Source organism: Nomia melanderi, chromosome 10 (genome assembly GCF_051020985.1).
Source record: "Nomia melanderi isolate GNS246 chromosome 10, iyNomMela1, whole genome shotgun sequence".
Classification (NCBI taxonomy): Eukaryota; Metazoa; Arthropoda; class Insecta; order Hymenoptera; family Halictidae; genus Nomia; species Nomia melanderi.
This window is the reverse complement of record NC_135008.1, coordinates 4,751,776-4,773,367: the sequence shown is the minus strand read 5'-3', so window position 1 is coordinate 4,773,367 and position 21,592 is coordinate 4,751,776. Positions and strand designations below refer to the sequence as shown.

The 21,592-nt window shown below is 44.9% G+C and overlaps 3 protein-coding genes across 11 annotated transcripts in view; 1 reads left to right on the top strand and 2 right to left on the bottom strand.

The window, feature by feature from the left end:
- Naa15-16 (N-alpha-acetyltransferase 15/16) overlaps window positions 1–3,423 on the bottom strand; it is a 47,244-nt gene extending 43,821 nt beyond the window's left edge. The window contains exons 1-8 of the mRNA XM_076371238.1: window positions 3,047–3,423; window positions 2,428–2,775; window positions 2,139–2,273; window positions 1,818–1,962; window positions 1,478–1,735; window positions 1,094–1,404; window positions 737–1,018; window positions 447–660 (exon numbers count right to left, since the gene is read on the bottom strand). Coding sequence (XP_076227353.1) covers window positions 447–660; window positions 737–1,018; window positions 1,094–1,404; window positions 1,478–1,735; window positions 1,818–1,962; window positions 2,139–2,273; window positions 2,428–2,775; window positions 3,047–3,103 — 1,750 coding nt within the window. The 5' untranslated portion in view covers window positions 3,104–3,423. The remainder of the gene's footprint in view (window positions 1–446; window positions 661–736; window positions 1,019–1,093; window positions 1,405–1,477; window positions 1,736–1,817; window positions 1,963–2,138; window positions 2,274–2,427; window positions 2,776–3,046) is intronic.
- A 207-nt stretch (window positions 3,424–3,630) lies between these two features.
- Polr3C (RNA polymerase III subunit C) lies at window positions 3,631–6,056 on the top strand. Of its 2 annotated transcripts, none has more exons than XM_076371240.1 (9): window positions 3,631–3,815; window positions 3,916–4,123; window positions 4,205–4,323; window positions 4,407–4,537; window positions 4,630–4,873; window positions 4,970–5,145; window positions 5,237–5,390; window positions 5,474–5,834; window positions 5,899–6,056. In XM_076371240.1, the coding sequence occupies exons 2-9, from the start codon at window positions 3,977–3,979 to the stop codon at window positions 6,031–6,033; spliced, it is 1,467 nt and encodes a 488-aa protein (XP_076227355.1). In that variant the 5' UTR covers window positions 3,631–3,815; window positions 3,916–3,976; the 3' UTR covers window positions 6,034–6,056. The 2 variants fall into 2 exon arrangements, with proteins under 2 accessions (XP_076227355.1, XP_031838752.1); XM_031982892.2 differs by having other exon boundaries at window positions 3,632–3,815; window positions 4,937–5,145.
- Window positions 6,057–7,036: 980 nt separating this feature from the next.
- The window catches only part of Sox102F (transcription factor Sox102F), a 175,196-nt gene continuing 160,640 nt past the window's right edge, over window positions 7,037–21,592 (bottom strand). For all 8 annotated transcript variants that reach the window (XM_076371292.1, XM_076371293.1, XM_076371300.1 and 5 more), the window contains 6 exons: window positions 15,527–15,808; window positions 14,611–14,986; window positions 12,864–13,088; window positions 12,447–12,494; window positions 12,129–12,281; window positions 7,037–11,874 (listed from right to left, as the gene is read on the bottom strand). In XM_076371292.1, the coding sequence (XP_076227407.1) occupies window positions 11,384–11,874; window positions 12,129–12,281; window positions 12,447–12,494; window positions 12,864–13,088; window positions 14,611–14,986; window positions 15,527–15,808 (1,575 nt within the window). In that variant the 3' untranslated portion in view covers window positions 7,037–11,383. The remainder of the gene's footprint in view (window positions 11,875–12,128; window positions 12,282–12,446; window positions 12,495–12,863; window positions 13,089–14,610; window positions 14,987–15,526; window positions 15,809–21,592) is intronic.

Genomic DNA, 21,592 nt, shown 5'->3' with positions numbered 1-21,592 from the left:
ACGGCAAGTCGATTGAACTTTAAAGGATATACCTTTCGAATGTAGTGCGATGTGTATGTATATAGGACGCTCGATAATAAGAGAACATATAAGTGACTCGCGATAATTAATTGTGAGCAAGTTGCGTTCACAAAAATTTCGAAACAACTTGTTATCTTCCAGGGATCAAGGCAACCTTCTTTTCCCAGCGACAGAAATGATATCGAGACTTTCAGTGAAGTTAAGAAAGTCAAGGTAAATTTGAAAGTATCATTTCAATCAAAAAAATATTAAAATATAACAGCCTGCTGGAACTGGTAATTCATTATCTATAACTTCCGCTCGCTAAATTATCAATTGGTAAAAAAACGAACGTCCTGTATACCCGTACCGCATAAACAAATCTACGATTTATAATCGTGATGACTGCATAAAAGTAAAACGATATGCATGGAATGCAGACTTACCGGTGTCGATCTCTTGCGCCTGTGTTGGATCGGGCAGAGGATCATCGTGTAGCCGTAAGTAAACCTCTACCGCACATTTCGCTGCTTTGAAGTAAAACGGATGAGCTCGTAGCACGTCCTCTAACCTCAGAAGACCAACGTAAGACCGCAGAGTCATTTTTCTCATACAATAGGTATGAAAGTCGAACTGATCCTCTATGATTTCAGAGAAGTGCTGTAACCAACAGATCACACATGGCGTATAAATACTCGATTAAACATAACCAACGATTATGCATTGTGCAACTTACCCTATCCACTTCGTGACACTTCTTTAAAGCCTCCCCATATTTTCCTAAACGTTTGTAAGCATTAGCTGCTTCCGTCTGTATCCACATACACTGCATCTCGTTGAGATTCTCCATGGCTAAAACACCTTCCCTGGTGAACTTGCCACATGTTTCTTCCGCTTCCTTGATGAGATTTGCGCGTAACATGTACTTGGCACATTTCGAATTAATATAACGATCTGCGGTATCTAACCCTTGTGCTTCATCTAACCATTTATAAGCTTCTTGAACATTACCGGCGTGCTGATGAGAAGTGAACATTAGATTTAGAATATTCAATGGATATTAAACAATATTCTAGGTTAACGAGTGACCGACCTTATAAATGCGACCTTTGGTAACAAAAAGTTCTATAAGCGTAGGAGTATGTTCTATGGCAGCATCAATTTCATTCAGTGCTTTTTCTGTATGTCCGAGATGATCGTAATGTTGTGCTAAATAGTAATATGTCCACAGCAACGCCGAAGCCGGCTCTCGTGGGTTGTCTTTCTCTTGATCGCTAAAATGCTCATGAGCTTTCAATGCTTCCTTGTATTGCAATACCAAAGACTGTATAATGTCAACTTTCTGCTGATCAGTATACAGGGAACGAAGGTTCACAAATAGAGGCGGCACGCCTTTATGAAGACCTATATATAAATACAATATAAGTAACAGTGAAATTATCCTCATCGCTTATATAAGTATATCGAGCATAAATACCTCTTCGTAAGTACCGATCGACTAATGTTTTAAAATCATCGCCTGAGGCGTAATATAATTGCAAGCGTCGCGGCGCTAGAGCTCGAGGAAACAGTTCTTCATATCTTTGGAGCATAGCTAATGTTTCTTCGGGTTTAGCATGTCTTTCAGCCTCTGCTAGCCTAGTGTAATATGTCGTATTTTCAGGATTTATATTTAAAAGTTCTTTATAAACCTCAACTGCTTCTGCATATTGTTTTAATTGTAATCTTAATTTACCTAAATGCAGGGGAATAGTTATATTCAACAAATACACATTTCACACTGTTTATAAATAAAGCATGCACAGAATTCCACTCACCATATGTTTCTTTTACAGTAACTTTATCACAAATTTGATCACTGTATTTGTCAAGATGTTTCAGTGCCTGTTCAGACTCCCCTGATTCTTGGATGACCATGTTTTGGTATAACAACAATTCACTGTGTTCGTAATCATAACAAATCTGCACATTTTATGAATATCCCTATTATACACTATCACAAATAACATGTATTTAGGTATGATTTATAATCTTAATGTCATTAGATTTGAATCAATATACCGCATGCTTGAAATATTCTCTCTAAATACAGGATTCACATTGGACTACAAGTAATTATTTAATATTGAAGTGCATACCATTGGGAAGTTTCGAAAAGTATCTAAAATTTTTAGAGCCATTTCGTAATCCTTTAGAAGGTGATACGAGATAGCAAAACCAATCCATGATGCACGATGTGTAGGACGTAACATAAACAATTGATATCTTGTGTCCTAAAAAAACATAGTATATACTGAATTTTGATCGGATTTATTAAAAAATTTTATATGAACTCATTTTGAAGCTAGTTAAACGATGGCACCACAGAACAGGAAATTAACATTCTTATCCATCCAATATATTCAGAACAAAGTATTGGATATTTACTTTATAGCCCTCCAGATCCCTCATTTGAATTTGAAGTAGCGATAGATCCCTAAGGATCTGTATATTATCCTTATCCCATTTAAGAGCATTTCTGTAACACTTAATGGCCTCATCATATTTCTTGTCTGAGCGCTGTAGTAGTCCATAAACGTGCCAACAAACATGTGATTGCAAATCATTCCTAAGACCACGCCGTACATGATCGTATGCTTCTTCCTTGCGACCTAAGCAGTTCAGAGTGAGACCTTTCATTGCCAAGGTCTCCCCATGTTCGCTAAATTTAGGATTTGATAAAATTTGCTTTGCAAACTTTATCCCATTTTTATATTGTTTATGTTCGTAACACCTCTGCAAGAAACACAATTACGTTTCTCAGGATAAAATGTTTTCATGAATTAAGTACTGTATAGTTGTGTAAACTGGCACGGTCAAGCGTTGCGGGCGACGTGCAGAAGATCGCACTTTTATTCGCAACAGCCGCGAATCTTTTGCAATTCACGGTTGCCAGTGAGTTTTTTGTAGTTTTTCGAAGAGTGCTTCATCATTAGAGCATGATGAATACTCCTATTAGCCGGAGAGTGGGGTCCAAAACAGAGTATTTTGATTGCACGTTACTCACCAGAATTCGCTTAAACAAGGCATTTTCTTTGGGTGGCAAGGGATTGCTGGAGGGCATTTTTGTATAAATACAAAAATATAGGGCCTTTTCCACCCGGTAAACTTAATTTTCACCACAAAACCTCGTGGCCACAAACGAAGAACTCGATCTTCGATCACGTGATCATCTGCGACAATGCTGTTCCGCCGGAAGTTCTAAATCCACGGTGCCGCAAACTTTAATATATACTTTGTACGCTTTATGAATTTATTGAGAACAATGGATCCCTTCTACACGATCGCTATCGTTTATATTACGCTCTCTTCGAAGCGTTCGATGATTTTACCTTTTTCGGAATTGCATGAAGCACGCGTTTACAAGTAATGATAGCTAACGAACCTTATGAAGTGTTTCTAAGAAACAGCGGAAGGGTTACACAACATTATATTAATTAATTATACAATTACAGAAGAACTAACATTATAAAGTTTCAAATTCTCATTCAAACACGTTTCTAATAACTATTGCAAATGTATTTTCAACATTTCAGCGTTGAAAATTTTAAATATCTTATGATAGTCTTAAGCGCCGTTTACAACATAATTCACTATGATTGTTTGGTTACTAGAAGTTATAGTACTTTCTATGTAATCGCGTGGACTTCAATTTCATAAGTTCAAATGTGAATGCAATTAATTTATTATGTGAAAATGTGTAATAAAAGAGTGTAAATAATTTGTAAAGTATACTTTTTAAGTAATATAAAGAACACTACATCAATGTCATAAAGGTATGATTTTTGTTCATTTTTATAACCTTTTACGAGGTTATGGAAGTAAACAATCATATAATATGTTTAAATAATGTTTAATGTGTATACCATATTTCAGATTGTGCATTTAAATGTATTAAATTATTTATACTAGAATTTTGTATGAATTTTATATTAACATGTCGACAATGTGTAGAAAATTGTGTTCCGCTATCTTATTGGAACACTTTGGACAAATTGTTCAGACTGTAGGTGAAGATTTAATTAAATATGGTACAAAACCATTAAGTTTAATTCGTCACACAACTCATCTTCCTTTAGCAAAGGTGGGAATTTACTAATATAATGTATATTTCAGTTGCGTTAAACTAGCTACTCATAAAATTGCAATTTGATTTTATTTTCAGATAAAAGAAGCATTATGTGTTTTAATAAAATATGATATTGTCACTCCTCGACAAACTGATAGAGGAATGGAATATTCATTAATTTATGAAAGAGTCATAATGATCCTTAGATATTCAAGGTAGCAGCTGTTTTATAATACATTATAATAATTGTCCTTTACACAATGATATTTTTATATACTAGCTGTTTTACTTTGAATAGGTATATGTTTTTTGTAAAAACAGTTTGTGGGGATGAAGCAGAAATGATGTTAGAAGAAGTATTAAAAAATGGGTACATTACGGCTTCTGAAGTAATTGTGAAAACATATAAAAGAATTGAACAATCACCTTGTATGTGAGCTTCAGTTATTAATATCATTATTGTAATGGAAAGGTTTATAGATTTTGTTCATGAATTCAATTTACTTAATAATTTACTTTAGCCAACTTGCAAGGATCAGTTCCAGTGTTAAAGGAAAAGTTTGAATTGCTAGTTAAAAATCAGTTTTTAATGAGGAGTTTCTACTCAGAAATACCTGAGGAATCAACCAATGAGAAACCAGATTTTAATATGCCAGATCTTAAGTTGTCTGTAATTAGTAAACAAATTGATGGAGGCACTGGAGATCCTGGGGACAATAAAATTTATTGGAAAGTCAATTTTGATCGTTTTACACAGGACTTTAGGTAAGGTTGATAAAAATTTCAAGAAATACAAGACATGTAAGGAATGTGCGATATAATCTATAGGGATCAAATTATTATATCAGCTATGCGTAATAGACTGGACGAAAATGCAGCAGAGTTGATGAGACAACTATTGTTTCTTATGTATTTACGAACAGCTTCGTGGGCAGATACTTCCAATCCAATACCTCTTACAGAGATAAAAGAGGCAGTTAGAAAGATTAATTATCCGCTACTCACTCAACATCTTGATCAATATTTACGTCTCATTGGTATGAACCATAAGTGTATATGTAACATTTTGTAAAATATTTAGGTATTATGTGGGATATCACATTGTACTTGACAAACGTTTTATTTTAGAGAAAGATACTAGTCAATTTTTAAAGCGAGTTGGTGATTCTGGAGGGGGCCAATATAGCGTTAATATGAAGGAAGCTTTCAATCAATTAGCATGGGCTACACTAGAGAATATTGTAATGGAGAGATTTGGTTCAAAAGCAGCTAGAATTTTTAGGTATATTATAACCTAGTAGTTTAGTTACATACATTTCTACACTTTATAAAACTTCTAGTTAAATTAATGTCTATATTCCTCAGGTTAGTGCGCGATAGGAAGTTTATTGAGATTGAACAAATTCAACAATTAGCCATGATTCCAGCGAAAGAGGCGAAACATTTAACATACACACTGCTGCAAGAAAATTACTTGCAGATGCAGGAAATAAGAAAGCCCGGAGTATCGGCTGCGATAATGAAAATGTTTTTCTTGTTTCACATTGATTTAAATCTAGTCGTTCGTATGGAGGTGGAACATTGTTACCATGCATTGTACAATACTATGCGCAGACGGGAGTATGAGATGACCAGTAATAAGCGAATGATAGACAAACAATTACGAATGCAAACTTTAACAAGTAATTTAAAGGAACATGGTGCTACTGAAGAACAATTGGCGGAGGTATGCATACCTGTATTATTATTATGATTATAACAACGATTCATTATTTTTGAACTTTTTATAGATCGCCGAACTTATGACGCCGTCTGAAAAACAGCAGCTGGAAAAGGTTCAAAATACAATTAAGAAACTGGGCGTGACTGAATTACAAATAGACGATACTCTTTTTCTACTAACAATGTATTTACATTATCATTGAATAAAGATCTTATTTTGAATATACGCTCGTAAACACAATTTATTATCCACTACGACCGAATACGTTCGAGAGACCACGAAATAATGGACACATGGAGATTTCGTTCATTTATATAGTTATTTATTTATGTATAATAATGGTTACGCTTGTAAAATACAAACAACAAAGAATACCTAACTCTCAAATTATTATAATAAATATAATCATATATCTATGTTTATAATAGTGCTGCTCTCTATGTGATACAGTGCATTTGATGTCGCTATCTATGAGGGAAAATGATCTTGGAGTACACACACCGCTGAACGTTGCACTGTCGATGCTTCCGTATTAATTATACATTTTGATGTATGCAGTATGAACAATGTGTGTTAGTGGATTAGAAACAAATCGTTAGAGTTATGAATCACAGCCAGCTTAAGGTGCCTTATGGATCAGTAAATAAGTCGAACTCTGCAAATACTATTACAATTATCTAAAAAACGTAATTCTCTTACAGAATGATTGCTAACATCATTTTTGGTGTGTCGCTACCATTGTATGCTTTACTTCCAAGTATGATTTTCCCTTTGTTCCTATTATATGCTTGTTTTACGATCGTCTTAACACTACCGCGACCGGAAACGGAGTTCTCCGTACGCGAATACTTATCAATGATGGAAATTGAAAATAGATACCGTTAACAGTAAAGATTCACCGATCTTAAATATACAATATTTTGATTGTACGCTATTGACACCAATTAATAATGTGTACTACGGTCTGCCGGCGGTAGTGATAAGATGACCGCGAGAATGTAATCGCATTCAAACATGCATCTGACTGATTTTTATATTCCCTTTTTCTCCCTCCCTCTTTCGCTCGATCGCTTACACTCACGCAAACACACAGACGCGCGCGCACTTCTCTTTCTTTCTCTTTTTCTTTTGTTCCTCCCTCATGTTCACCGTAATGGATAACTATGTACACGGCACGTACATACAAGTTTCTTCTAGAAATAACGTTGTATACCTAAAACTAAGATTGAATTTCGGTAAAGCGTTATTTTATTATATTTTTTTTTTTTTTGTTCATACCATTAACAACAACGTACATGTAAATGAAGTGAATTCTTGGAATATTGAGATTGGATGTTAGTGTTCACCATTTTTTTGCTTGTTACGTTAAATATACTATAATATTAGTTTATGTAGTCGTTTTACAATTTACTATTCGTACAGTTCGCATTCGCGCTGGTTGCATTTCTTAAGAGCCGATCAACTTGCACAGCGAGTGCGTCGAGATTATCACGAAACGTTTTGTTTCTACGAGAAGAAAACGAAAAATCAAGGGAAAAAAAGGCGAAAAGAAATTAGGAGAACAAAGGGTTGGGGAGGGAAAGGGGGGAGGGGGCGGAGTGAGAGATAGAATTTCACGGAAACGAAAGGGAACCGTTGATCTTTCGTCTCAACGATTAACTGGATCGCAATCCATGGAATGCAGAACTGAAATTATTCCTAAACACCGCGCTGGGTAAATTTCGAATGGACAAAAAAGAAAAACTTGGAACGAGGGAGACACGAGCCGAGTTTAACTACGTACGCGATTCTTCCGAATTTTCCAGTGATTTGCATTACGAATGGAAAGAGAGGAAAAAACTGAATAGATGCGAATTGTTTTTCGATGATTAGAAAGATATGGCACAAATGGAAACGATACATTTTTCGTTAGAAATACTCGAAGTATTTACATCGAGTCGAAGAAAGGATCAATTCGACGGAAGCGCAAGATGGAGGGAAACGATAAAACTTTCGGTCTGCCGTTATTTCCGCCATTCCGAATGTTAGACGGGGTTATTTTGTATGCGTTACTGTTCAAAGTAGGTCGATATCTGGTGTTCAATCTCGTGAATTTATTTTCTGTTTACAAGAACTTTTATTGAATCGAATGGAAGGTCCATCGGTATGACAGCGAGAAGCATTCAAAGTTGATTCTCCCTTCGGCTCGATTATAATTAATTTATCGTTACTATTTCGCTGGCGGGACGAATACGTCTGAGCAACTGATCATCGAGGGATCAAACTGGCGAAGAAGGAAAAGGAGAAACACAGGTAAGGCGTCCGATTTCGTGGAGATGCAGGAATTTCCGGTGTAAATATGTGTTTCCAGTTTCCGAGGAAGCGTTTTTTTTTTTCTTTCTATCGTTGAACACAATGCGAGCGTGAGTAAAGTGTCCGATTGCGTATTGCGTGAACGACACGACGCGGAAATTTGAGTATTCGAGTGCGCAAACGATCAACGAACTTCGCGTCGTCGTCGACGTCGTCTGAACTGGCACGTACAACCTCTATTGCTATGCGTAATAAGGATAAACGTTTAAAAAAAAAAAAGAAAAGAAAAAAAAACAGAAAAAAGAAAAGAAACAGAAAGAAAAGAGAGAAGTAATTGTAAGAATAGTGATAATAATAGTACTAAATAAAACTGATGACAGTAGTAATAATATTAAGGATAATAATAGACATAATAATGACCATGAAAATAAGAATATGCAAATCGCAATTTTAACATCGTTAAATCTACGGTGTCCTCGTGGGGTAATTACATCATATAATGTCGCTACGCGGATACATCACAATATAGTTACACTGTACATTAATAGTATTTGACACGTTCTCTTGCATCGGGCCGTTCTGATCGATGAATACCGCCGACACAATTGTACAAATCCATTGTATATACATAAAATAAATTATTATATCAACATTAAGCTATCGTATCTGCCGCCGGCCGCGGTATTTGAACCCGAACCGGCCCGAAACACGGGCGCAGATGCATCGAGGATACTGGCTCTCTTTATAAAATTATATTAGGTACCTTGTATAGAATTGCACTGATTACAATATATAAATAACAAAAAGAAACGGTGAAAAAGGAGAGACGTAAAAGTTTCCGTGTTTTTCACGTCGAGCCAACTTCCGCCGCGACCCGGAACCGGATGGCCGTGCTCTCATACTCTCTGCCTCTCACTCGTCCTCTCTTTTTTTCTTTTCTTTCTCTCCCTCACTCACGCTCTCTTCCTCTCTCTCTCTCTCCGTACTCAAGCAGCCACCGGTCCGCGAAAACGCTATTTGGCACATAAATATTATCACATCGAGCTCCCCAATCTTTGCCGTCCGATTTCCGATACACGTTCTCTCGAACCACGAGACATTTACACGCCCTAGCTACAAAGTCGTTATTGCGATATCGGTGCTCGCCCCCCTTGTCACCCTAGCACCGAGCCAATACAGTGAACATGTTCGCAGGATAAGTTTCCATCGACTTAACCTTTCCATCATCCGCAGGCGCTCTACTGCGAAACGCAACTCGACAAAAAATGGGATAAAACGTAACAGTGCTCCGGATACCCGAAAAACAAAACACAACGTCTCATTAGAATTTGATCGTTCCCGTTTCACACGCATCGTTTTCAATAAATAACGCTAATTCCCTTCTCCCCGTAATTTTCCACCCTTCTTACAGCAACATTGTACTAAAAAATTGACGTCGCGCGTGCCCCCATCCATTCCCGTTCCCCGAATCATTCTCGCTCGTGTATCCCACCACCACGGCTCTCCATTGTTTCTGGTTATCTTTTGAAAAATTCTCTTCTTCGTGTTCCAACAATCGCGTTCCCGTTCGATCGTCCGCTCTGTCGCGGCTCCGCTGTCGTGGCGAATTCTATTGGTCGCTCCGTATCGTTTCCTCCGGCCAGCATTCGCGTCAGACGCTTCCGGTTTCTATGAAGACGGATCGGACAGGGGGTTCAAGACGATCTCGAGCGACCAACCGACTTCGCGAACCGCTCGTTGCGATTACGGTGAATAAATTAACGACGAAAATACTATAAGTACTATCAAGTGATCTCAGATCGAACGAAGCGGCCAACATGGCGGTCAGGAGAATCGCGTGACAGAGTTACCACCCGTTTCCTCTCGCTGTTTGTGCCCTCTGTTTTTCCCCCTGCCCCCTATATCCCGGTCCTCGTGCTAATAACCGGTTAATAAGTGATTGCGTGATAATACGGAAAAAAGGACCGCTGGATTTAGAACGATGTGAAACGCGTGTCCCGCGTGTACGAGCCGGGATACGCGCGCCACGCTTGGTGAAGATGCGATATAGAACGGATCAGCTTCTTTTCTTCTCTTCGCTTCTCGATCCCCCGACACGGCCGAGCGGAGGTACCGTGTCGCTGGACACACGCACACACACACACTAGAAGGAATAGGAACAAGACTTTTTGGCCGCGCACCGTACCTCGCACATACATGTATATATGTAAACATATACGTGTCACGATCGTCTCGCGATGTATCAAACGCGGCGTCGAGACGCGATGTCAGGGCCGAGTCCGATCGGTGACTGCGTCGAATCCATTCGCCTGCTCACACGTGACACACATGGCAGTCTTACGAAAAATCAGGTATGTGTATATATATACATATATATACATAACTGTATGTATATATATACATATATATATATATATTTCGTTTTTATTTATTTATTTATTCATTTATTTATGTATAATCCTATGCTCGCGCTTCCATTCGAACACCCGAGAGGTGTGCGCGGTTGTCGCCGACATTTCACCCCGAGCCCGAGTACTCGTGCGTGCATCCCGGCGCATCTAGAAAAGTACCTATCAGACCGTATCATCGGTTCGCGGACTCCGTCGCTTCACTCGCGGCTTTTGATTACACAGAACAGAGAATGCACCGCGCGCGTCGCCACGTTGGACACGGTCCGCTTCGTCTCGACCGGTCGCTCGTGTCCCTTATCAACCTTCCCGCCGGCGAAGTCATCATCGAGCCTCGCCTATCGAATCCCACGTTCCCCGGGCGTTCCTCGAAGCTTCAATCGGTATCGTCCCAAGAAGCCCTCGTGCACCTCGATCATCCGAGGACACGTCCGGAACGTCGATACGTGTACCGGATTGAGCGACCGCAAGAAGACGGACGACAACGACGGCGGGTCCAGGAAACGGCGCTGGCCGCTCCAATTCCGCGGGAGAGGGTCCGCGTGTCGTACGTACGATGGCACAGAAATAAATCGTTATATCACAACCTCACGAGCGAGGCTTCGGAACGCTCGGTGTCACTCTTCGAGAACGTTCCTCCTTCGACGACTTTCACGTTCGCGTGGGCGGTCGTATCGCGTCTACTCCGGCACAGTGTACCTGGTCCGTCCATCGGGTCTCAACCCGTGGACCGAGAACTGTCTTCGGGGACGCGTGCAGTTACCAGAACAACTCGTGGCCGAGTCTGGACGTTGAAGCTGCTGTGGACGATGAAGCTCCGGGCGGCCATGGCGGCTGACCCGGAGCCGCGGTTCAATCTTCGTCGTGGTGCCGCGGACTGGCGTCGTAGCCGCCGATGGATCCGGAATTCTCCGGCGAGAAGTTCATCATGTCGGACGGCGACAGGCTGTCCTGCGGGTAGTAGAACGACGGATGATCGGAGCTGGGACCGGCCGCGCCGCCGTTCAGCATCGTCGCGGGCGGCGACACCGACGGCCTCCCCGATGGACCGGCACCCGATCCCGGGTGGTGTTGCGAGCTCATGTCCGAGCCGACCGGCGAGAGGAATCCCATCTCTGCCCCGCTGTCGCGACACCAGAGCTGCCTCATTTCCTGCCGTCGTTGCCGCATCAGCGACTTGTACTCGGAGATCCGCATCTTCTTGCCGTCCACGATGCAGGTGCGCTTCGGCCGCGGCCGGTACCTGTAGTCCGGGTGCTTCTCCATATGCAGCTTCGACAATCGGGACTGCTCCTCGTAGTATGGCTGTTTCTCGGAATTGGACATCGCTTTCCACCGAGCACCTGAAAGCCGGAGAATAGTTCATAGAATTTGAACGTGGGAATCGCGATCGTTGCGATTATCTTCTTTCGGGGTAGCCGAGCGCAATTGACTCGATGAATGCGTTAACCTCTTGCGCTACCATTTAGGGCTACGTGCGGGTTATTATCGTAGTTGTTGATATTTCAATGGCGACGTTTAGGTTTAATCCGAAATTATGATCACGAGACTGTGCAGAGTACAGGGTTAATAGGTGGATTGCAAGGTAGATGCTTACCGAGTATTTTGGATATGTTCGAATTGTGCATATCCGGGCACGCCTTCAATATTTTCCTACGCTCGTCCTTGGCCCACACCATGAACGCGTTCATAGGCCGCTTGATATGTGGCTTGTTCTCGCTCTCCCTTTTCTGCTGTCTCACCATTTTCGCTAAACACACGGAGAGAGGAAACATTAGCCCACCGAGGGAGGAGACCGCGACGCTCCCCCGTGAGAAGCGAATCCGATTTCCGCGAGCATCGGCCGGCGCTCGGGGGAACAAAAGCGTAACGTCAGCCCGACGGTGGGGGACGCCGCGCTGGAAGACGTGCTTACCTTTTTCCGTTATGTCTTCCGGTACCTTGTAACCCGGCTCCCGCCACACTGTAATTTCAGAATATCATGGTTCGTTAGAAATTGTCGCGCAGCGGACGGCCCGGCGTGTCCGTGCCGGCCGAACGGGGGTGGGGGCGGAAGAAAGAATCGGCCAGAAGAAATTATCGGGGAACGATCGGAACGCGGCGCGTATTAAATGGAAGTTCGCTCGTTAAGAATTTATATAGAGAACTGGTTGCGGCGGATGGGTGAAGAAACGCGACCCGTTCGGGTTTACAGTTAACTCGGAGGCGACTCGAACGACCAACCACCGATCAGGGACAATAAGAGAAGAGAAAGAGACGCCGTAGAGTGTGCGTGTGAGAGAGAGATAGCGTGACACACGGGGAACAGAGAAGGAGATAATAATGTATTTACTGTGAGGCGTCGAGAGATAGTCTTGCTCCTCCTGCGATGCCTCCTCCCGGGAACCAGAATGCTTGATCGGTCGTTGAGTTTGAGGTGACGGCGGCATCGCACCTGCGCTCGGTGGCAGACCATAAATCCCGTGCATCGCGAAATGCTTCTCGACGGCAGCGACCGCTGCGGCCGCCACAGAACCACCCGGTCCAACGGCCTCGTCTTTGGCCATCACCTTGCCCACTGTAACACGATTCGTCGAGATAACTCGTGACGATGAAATAGGAATGCATCTGGCGAACGGAGGCTGCACACTCTCTCGCGAGGCAACGGCGTCGCCGCGTAACCACGGACATGGGCCGATGATCACGCGTCTCGCGTCCGCCGCCTCGGATATTACAATGACAGCCGCCGGAGGATTCCGCGGGCTTGTTTTTTCGACGATCCGCGGACACCGGTCCTTATCTCGGAATCGCGTTACGCGTCGTTGATTGTGCTCTTATAACTAGACAGGCAAAAAGCCGGACACGATGGGGAGAACAGGTTTTCTAACAAAGAAACGAAAAAACGTGCCGGACAATCGGGTAAACGCACGCGTTCCCTCCTCCCCCCCCCCCTCCCTCCTAGATAATTAACCGTTTGTGTCAGATATCCGGCCCAGTGTATATTCTATGGCCTATTGATCGGATTTTTTGACGAGTCGCGGCGGTGGTGCTCGCCGCCCGAAAAGGCCACGACGCGACGCCGCGGCTCGACGACGGGGAGAACCCTGCCCGACAGTGCGTTTTCATTTGGCCAATTGAAATTCCTCGCGAGATCGTGCGCCTTCGATTATTAAAATTATTACAATTTCTGCGTCCAAACAACCGGTTACCGCGGCTCGGACCAGTCGCAGGGGAACCACGCTGCAACGTTGTACGCTGCACGCGAAGCTGGAATGATACCCCAACGCGGAGTAATCGAACCTGGGTCACAGTATTTATCTCGACTTATTACTAATTAACGATACCGTTCAATCGTACCTAGTAAAATTAAATCATATCTACTCCGGTGAACTTTAGACTAGCTCGGCTTTTCCAACAGTTTCGGTTGCTACACGATAAATTAATGTTCCTGACGCAACGGATCCATCGAGATTCTAATTCAGACCTGACATCTATTCACTTACTTTGTGCTTAAGAGACGTTATTCTCGTCACTGTAGTAATAAGAAAATAAATTATTCAAACATTTCCCCGTCAAATGTATTCATTAGCATTCTATAAAGCGATATTAATCTTATCCACGATTTTCGGAAAATTCGACATCGTGCAATGGATCAAGTACCGGTTCCAAGAAGTGTCTACTATTTATTTTAATCAAGAAGTACCACTTTACGAGAGGTTCTATTAGCGCTAATGTAGAATTCACATTTGGGAAAGTATCTACTCCTAGATAAATCTTTTGCTATCTATATGAACACGTTAATATAAAACAATTATAATTTGTTAAGTAATTATCGAATGGAAGTGTTTAATAGCGTTAATAACTAGATAACAGTGTAACGTAAGCATTGCGATGCCAAATAATAAGTGACTGTTCCTTGCTACAAGAGAATAAGGAATACACAAAGCTTTGAAATTCGTAGCAGTCAACGTGTTAATCGTCTTGATCCGTCACAACTGTATCGGTACACAAGCGAACATCAATTTACCTAAGAACAACAGAACAAACTGTACGAAAAATGTAAACCCAGCGTGAACCGATTCAACCAGGGTTTCACTTACTCGTAGAGGAAAGGGAGCTAAGATGAGGCGGCAGGCCCGCGTACGGAAGCGTCGTCAAGTAGTTCCGCGACATTGGTAGCCCAGGTGGAAAGAGTTTCGGAACGGTCGCGGCCAACGGTTGCTCCTGTTGGCCGCTGCTTCCTGCCCCGGTCGAATGGGAGTCGCTCCCCGGCGAGGACGAGGACGCCGTGGCTCCCGAAGACGAGGACTTCGGCTTGGTGAGGTTCAGAGGCGCGTCGAGGTCCTGAAGGGGCGGCGCGGTGGGCGCGACCGCGGACGAGATTGGCGTCGGCGACGGTTCCTTCTCCATCTGCGTGGTCATCTGCGCCAGATGCGCCGTCGCCCAGCTCGGACCTTCCCGGTGGCTGCTGATCATCTGTAACATCGCCGTCGTACGTGTATTTTTCGCGGCCGTCATCTTCGCCCGTTATTTTCGAGCGGCCGTGAATTACGCGTGGGACAAATTGCCACGGTGACATCGCGCTATCAAAACCTTGCTGCCCGGGGAATTACACGCTGATCATAGTTATTTTCGGGAGGCGCTCTGATCGAGATTAAGAGATCAGGTTGATCGCGGCGGGCCACTGTTTCGGTATTCGTAGGAATAATAGCCGCGGCACGCTTGGCCAACGAATAGGAGAGACATGATCGATCGGAAGGGGATGAATCAGAAACTGAAAGGAAGATTTTGGACAGTTAATATGCATCGAGGATTGATTCTAATTGGTTGCTTGAAATGTTTCCTCGAAGAAACTGAATTTCAATCGTCCTCGTTTATTTTCGATTTTTCCTTCGTTTGATTGGACTCGCGCGTTAATGTTTCACGTCCTCGTTACCGAACGTTAATCAAAGTTCACCGATTCCGAAAGGGGGGCAAAGCGAGATGGAAGAATTGGGATTGCGGTGATTTACGTACGTTAGCGATCGAATTGATATGTTTGTTAGTGGTGGCGGTCGACGTGGCCGGCGGTGGCGGCATAGGCGATTGCACGGCCACCCCTCTGAGCTGTTCGAGAAACGGCAGGAACATCAAGGATTGCGGCCCCGACATGCTCAGCTGGCTCTTTGTCATCTGCGCCTGTAGCTCCTGGATGTTGTGCTGCATGATGTGCTCTTGCTGCCGCTTCAAGTGCTCCGTTTGCAGCCGCTGCATCTCGATCTGCTTCTGCGAGTCGACGGTCATGTGCGCAGGATACGACTGCAAAACCGCGTACCAGCAATTAGAGAGGCAGAGGTGAATCGTCGCCGTCGAGTAGAAAGGAACGGATTTTTTATTCCGCCGCGGCGGCAGCCGGCGAAACGTCGACGTTTCGTCTCTATTCAACCATAATTTCACACGCGGAGCCCGCGATTCGAGAATAAATTAGAATTAATGAACCCTCCGGCGTCCGCGATCTGAAAGAGTTAAACGCTCGCGAGTGTTTAACGAAACCCCACGGACCCTGCCGCTCACGAGATTAATAACAACATTCTCCGTTTGTCCATTGAAAAATTATACGCGACGATCACGCGACGATACACCGGCGGAGGATCGGTATCGCGTGGTTCACTTACGGACGCGTTAAACGCTGTCCCGCTAGTGGGACTTAATGCAATAATTATTTACTTCTCGCCGGAGGTAACGCTGAAAAATAGATTTTCACGAGTTGCCAGCCCTTCCCTCTCCGCCCCCGACCGTCGCGGAACCAGTTTTGAATTATAGTTCCCAAGAAAGTGTAATAAAATGTGAATGAGCCGCGGCATTAACTTTAATTGCCGGTTTTAACGCGTCGGGCGGAAGTCATTGCGGCACGGGAAAGTGAGAGACACAAAAACGACTGTTATTGCCATAAAGTGATAACGACAGTCTGAAAGAACCCTCAGCTCTAATCACTGTTGCAATAATTATAGCGCCTGCCGGCCGATACCGGCCGCGATACCATCGATGCTTCCAGCCGGTATCGCCCGAACGCCCGGTGATTATTCAGCGCGAGCATTTCTTTCCTGAAATCGTCGCTGGTGCGGTGCTTCGCTCGCCGTCCGCGCAACACAGATAGTGCGGAACGACGCGTGTTGCTCGCGCTTATGCGAATTCCGCGTGATTCGCGTGCCTGAGCACATTAATTTTCTTATTAACCGAGTACCCACGCTCGCCGGCGATCGTACCGCTGCAATCGTTGAAATCGTTGTTCCAACGATTTGCATTTAATGCGCGTAAAAACGGACTGCGCGCCGGCGAACGTGATCTCCGCGATTCCCTGCAACATGCTTGTCGTATCGGTAACATCAGCGAAAATGGAATTAACAATTGCCGAAGTATCCGGAACAGCAGCATTTAACTGATTCGCTTAATTAGAAGGAAAACTGACAAGTGACTCAATCTAATCAATTCTTCTCTCGTTAAGCTTGATCCACGATAATTTCCGAAGTATCCGATCTATCAACAGCTGCGTATTAGTAACAATTCTGCCAGATGCTGCGGTGATGCCCGCGACTCAGCCGAATTTCTCGTTGACAGTGAAACGAAAATGTGCCCGTGGATCCTCTTCACAGAAAATTAGGCCGTAAACGCACGCCCCACCAGTCAGAGGGGGAGGACTCGTGTCTTGTTCGGCTAGCGAAACTTCTTTTCCAGAGTCGGCCCATTAGTCAGAGTAAGTAGCCGTGCTACTAATTTAAGGGGACAGGTTTTCAACGCGGCTCGCTTCTAGGATAGTGTAACAATTCAACACGGCTAATATCATTGTACTTCCCTACGACCTGGCTGCGGTCCAGATATGCTTGAAGTTTAAAATCTATTTTAGACGATAAGGAAGACGTTTATTCATCCAGGCTGGGCACCAGCTGAAACGTCACGCGCACACGCGCGCCGCCGTCCCTCTTCCCTTGCCCGGGCTTTTCCGCGCGCGATTATTAATCCCCGATCCTCGATGGAAGATCGCGACGCGTGATTTACGATCCACGCGGCTTCCTCTAATAACGGGCCCACCGCAAGAACAGAACGAACAAGTGGAGCGCGGCTCGCTGTTTGCTCGCCCGCTGAAAGGAGGGTAGCTTTCATCTCCGTTTGCCCCTTTTCTCGAAGATTTTTAATTAGCGGGCAAGAGGCGAGGAGGCTCGGCCGAAACCGCAGCCTATGACTCAATAGGAACACGCGATTGTCTCGTGTAGCTTATTAATTACTCTGAAACATGATCGAATACCTTGGAACATTCAAAGGGAGTCGCTCGTGTTCTCAAGAACGGCGTTGAAGAATTGTTTTCCAGCTTAATGAGGATATTGTGCTAGCGAAAACCGAATCAGATACAAATGATAATTTATGTAGATCAGTCGGTCGGTCTCTTCAGGGTTAAGGGAGGATATCGTCAGGTTCCGATGTAAATGAGCCTCGTTAGGTCGGGTCGGAGTAAACAGAGTCAAGTACAATACCATTATCCGGATAAATGAAAAAAGAACAGTGTTTCAATATTCATCGCCGAAAGAAAAAGAAATCGCGCGTGTCGCGTTCACTCGGTTCGCAACGCGTTATCGCATCTCCCGCGTACGAACACAGTGAGCTCGGTGTGTTGATCACGCCCTCCAGTCGAAGGAAAGCACGCGTCGCCGCGAAACGAATTAATCGATATCCTTCGATTAAAGCGGCATTGTTCGGCCGACATTTCCTTCACGCCTTCGGCTCCGCGGTATATCGGTATCAGATCGGCACGCATATTAAAGAGTCTCTGTATGGAAATCTACTCGTTAGCGTTAATTATTCTCGCCGGGTTCTCTAATTGCCGCGATTCTTGGTCGTTCCGCGCGCCGCGGGACAAGAACACGCGATAACTTTGTAAAGGATCGCGGCGTAGAGAACCAGGTAATTAATTATCCCCATTTCCCCCCCCCCCCCGTTTATTTCCTCGTCTTTCATTTCCGTCAATTTTTCTTGTCCGTCGAACCCGTTGTCATTTTGCTCGCGCGTGGCCGACGAACGCGGCGTTGCGTGCGTGCGTGCGCGCGCGAACGTAGCTGGCTCGTACGCAGCGGTGGACATTTTTATCGTCGCGAGGGGAGGGAGGGAAGAATGGCGGGCCTGCGTTCATTAACAGATTCGTCGCCGGCTAGAACGGCGCCTCGGGAACGCGAACAATGTCCCCCCGGGGCCGGGGACAATAAACGGCCGGGCAATTTCGGGAACCATTCTAACCGGCGCGCCCGCGATAATAATAATAATAATCGCGGAGCCAATGGAACTTCATTATTCATTTGCAAAGTTCAGTTATGCCGATGATACGTATCCATGACAGCTATACCGCCCACAGTGGCTAAATATAAACAGGCGGGCTGCCAGCAAGTTCCATTCACATTCACATCCACACGCGACGCCGCGGTTCAGTAAGTGAGAGCATAAGAATATGAGGAGCCCCGTTCTGAATATGCATCCGCGCATTGACGCCAACTGCACCGCCTAAACTTAGCTACGCAATTACTGAAACATACCTACTCCCATAATCGCTCTTCAGCCGGTTATCTCTCGCCGCTGTTTCGATCAGAATCCACGAAACCGGTGCCGGTCGGCAGGACGCCGCGCCGCCGCACGTCCCGCGGGGAAACCCGACCGCTTCCGGTGCTTCGAACGCGATTGATTTCCAACCCCCCGTTCGGCGGTCGCGTCGCGGAGGAAATCGGAACAGGGGTTGCGAAGGATCTTCTAATACGGTTTTTCTTTCCCCATTACTGTCGCGATGGAAGATGATTCATTGAAATGTAAAATATCCTTGCGTCAGCGGTACGAAACGTTGGAAAACGGTAGCGAACGTTAGTACGTGCGAGGGATTTTTTAATAAGCGAAGGTCAACGAACTTGGTTATTTCGAATGGTTAGAAGGGTTATTTCTAAAGGGATCGAGAGATAAAACATCCGAGGTGGATATTTATACGAACGTTTGAAAGCAATGAATTCAACGGTGACGATTCGGTCGTTAATGTTTCGGCATCGGCGAATAATTCTTCAAGAATAGTTCCATTAATTGGCGGATCGGAGATGGTGGCGTCAACGGGGATGAATAAGGGGGTCCGGCGAGTGATGAAAATTGAATGAAACGTCGCCGGTCCTTTGTCGCGAGCAGCAGGGTAACGAAAGACGAAGGCTAAAGGCCACGGAAATTTGAATCTAGATTTAGAATCGGAGCCACTGGAGTGCAAGGGGACATGCAGGATGACGTAGATCCACCGGAAGTGGTTCATACTTCACGTGCGTTATAAAGACTGTCACTGTGGCACTGTCTAAAATTACGACGGCCGAACCCAACAGTGGCTTTAATACAAGCCGGCTCCGTGCGCAGGGTTGTCGAGTCGCTTCGGCGCGGCGCGGCGCGCTGCGTTCCTCGCCGGCGATTCCGCGGCGATCCGGCCGCGTAGGAAGATTCCCCGGTTTGAAAAATTGACGGCGAATCGATCCGTGAAACTCGAACGAATCCCGACCGCGTGAAATATGCAACCGGCAACAACGCGGAGAGAAACGACAAAGAGGAGCGCGCGCTCGCCGCGCGGACGGGCTGCGCTCTTAATGGAATTTTAAAAGAGTGACGGCCAGAATTCGACGACACGACAGGGGTGGCCGCAGGGATACATAAATTATGGACCGCTTTGAACGGGATCCGCTGGCCGCGCGCGGCCCGCTGCAATGAAACTTGTGAATGCGGAATCTGGGGCAACCGGAAGCGGTATTTTCGTTGCGCGGCTTTTCCACGGGAAGAAGAGTAGTGGATCGCCGCGCGTTATTGCCAGGAAGGTCCACCGGGCCATCGAGCGCGATATTCTTCAGCCCGGGAGCAACGGGACTCGCTGAAAAGAAGAGCCACCCCCTTTCTCCCCGATTCGTCTATTTGCCCGAGACACCAAATCTCTGGCGAATTTCTGACGAATCATTCTCTTCGAAACCCTTCATCGTCGCCGCCGTCGTGGTCTTCGCGCGACAGACCGTTCGCGTGACTTTTTTCCGAACCGACTGCGAAATATTACGCCACCCTTTTTTAAACTCGCATCGGTTATCGATGTCGCACCTTGATCGCAATTTGTGTTTGTTAATTACGATCGACAAATAGATCAGAAGCATTTTAACCTTTATAAATATTTCAATTCGAGAAAGGCATATTTTTTTATAATTACACTTTAATCGTTTCGTGTAATGATATACAATGTGACATGTAAATTATAATACTTGAACAATTTATGTCGTAATTTTCAGGAAGTTTCGAACTTCGTTCGATTGATACAACCTTCGAGGTTTTTCCAGTGTCAAAGGTTTCGAAAGATTCCATTTTCAATCGGGAACTGTTCCGCGGCTTGGAAGAGTTACTTGTTTCACGGCGTGTAAACGATTCCCGATCTTGGGGTAACAAAGGAACCGTTCAATCGGGCCGATACGTAAACGCCCGCTCGAAATACAAACGGAGTGGGCTTCCCTTGGTCCTTCTTCCGAGAAGCGGGGGCGGAGGCGGCGGAGGAGAGCGCGCGCCCGTCTGAGCCGGCAGCGCGCCCGCGCGCCTCAAAAGCTATACGTTTGGTATCGACATCGCGGAATCCATAATCATAGATCACAGAAAACGCGGGCACACGCGCGAACTGCCGGATACGTTGCAACGGGGATATTTTCGGGCGGCTTTATTGGCCGATGTTTATTATCTATTCCGCCGGCTCTAGTCCTTTTGATATTCCCCATCGGCGAATAAACAAATTGCCCGATCACCGCTGTGCTGGAACCACCGCACGGTTTCTCGAAACCGGCTAATATTAATAATCCCCTTTCGCGCGGTGTCGACTACAATATTACCGGATCGAACGGCCTGCTTCGTTCCATCGCACACTCGCGCGCCGCCTCTGACGGGGTGTCCGTCACAAAGACGACTTTGTCTCATTTTCGTATCGCGTCATCGGCGACCGATTGTAATGTTCGTCGCCAGACGTTCCTCGAGCGATCGGATGTGTAACCAGCGTCGAGCATATAGGAAATTACTAATTAA

What these genes read in the sequence shown, in the direction of transcription:
- Polr3C (XM_031982892.2), top strand. Translation starts at nt 3,977, where the DNA reads ATGTCGACAATGTGTAGAAAATTGTGTTCCGCTATCTTATTGGAACAC. An exon ending in ATGATCCTTAGATATTCAAG is followed by an intron (nt 4,324 to 4,406) that starts GTAGCAGCTGTT and finishes TACTTTGAATAG; the next exon opens with GTATATGTTTTTTGTAAAAA. An exon ending in AAAGCAGCTAGAATTTTTAG is followed by an intron (nt 5,391 to 5,473) that starts GTATATTATAAC and finishes TATATTCCTCAG; the next exon opens with GTTAGTGCGCGATAGGAAGT.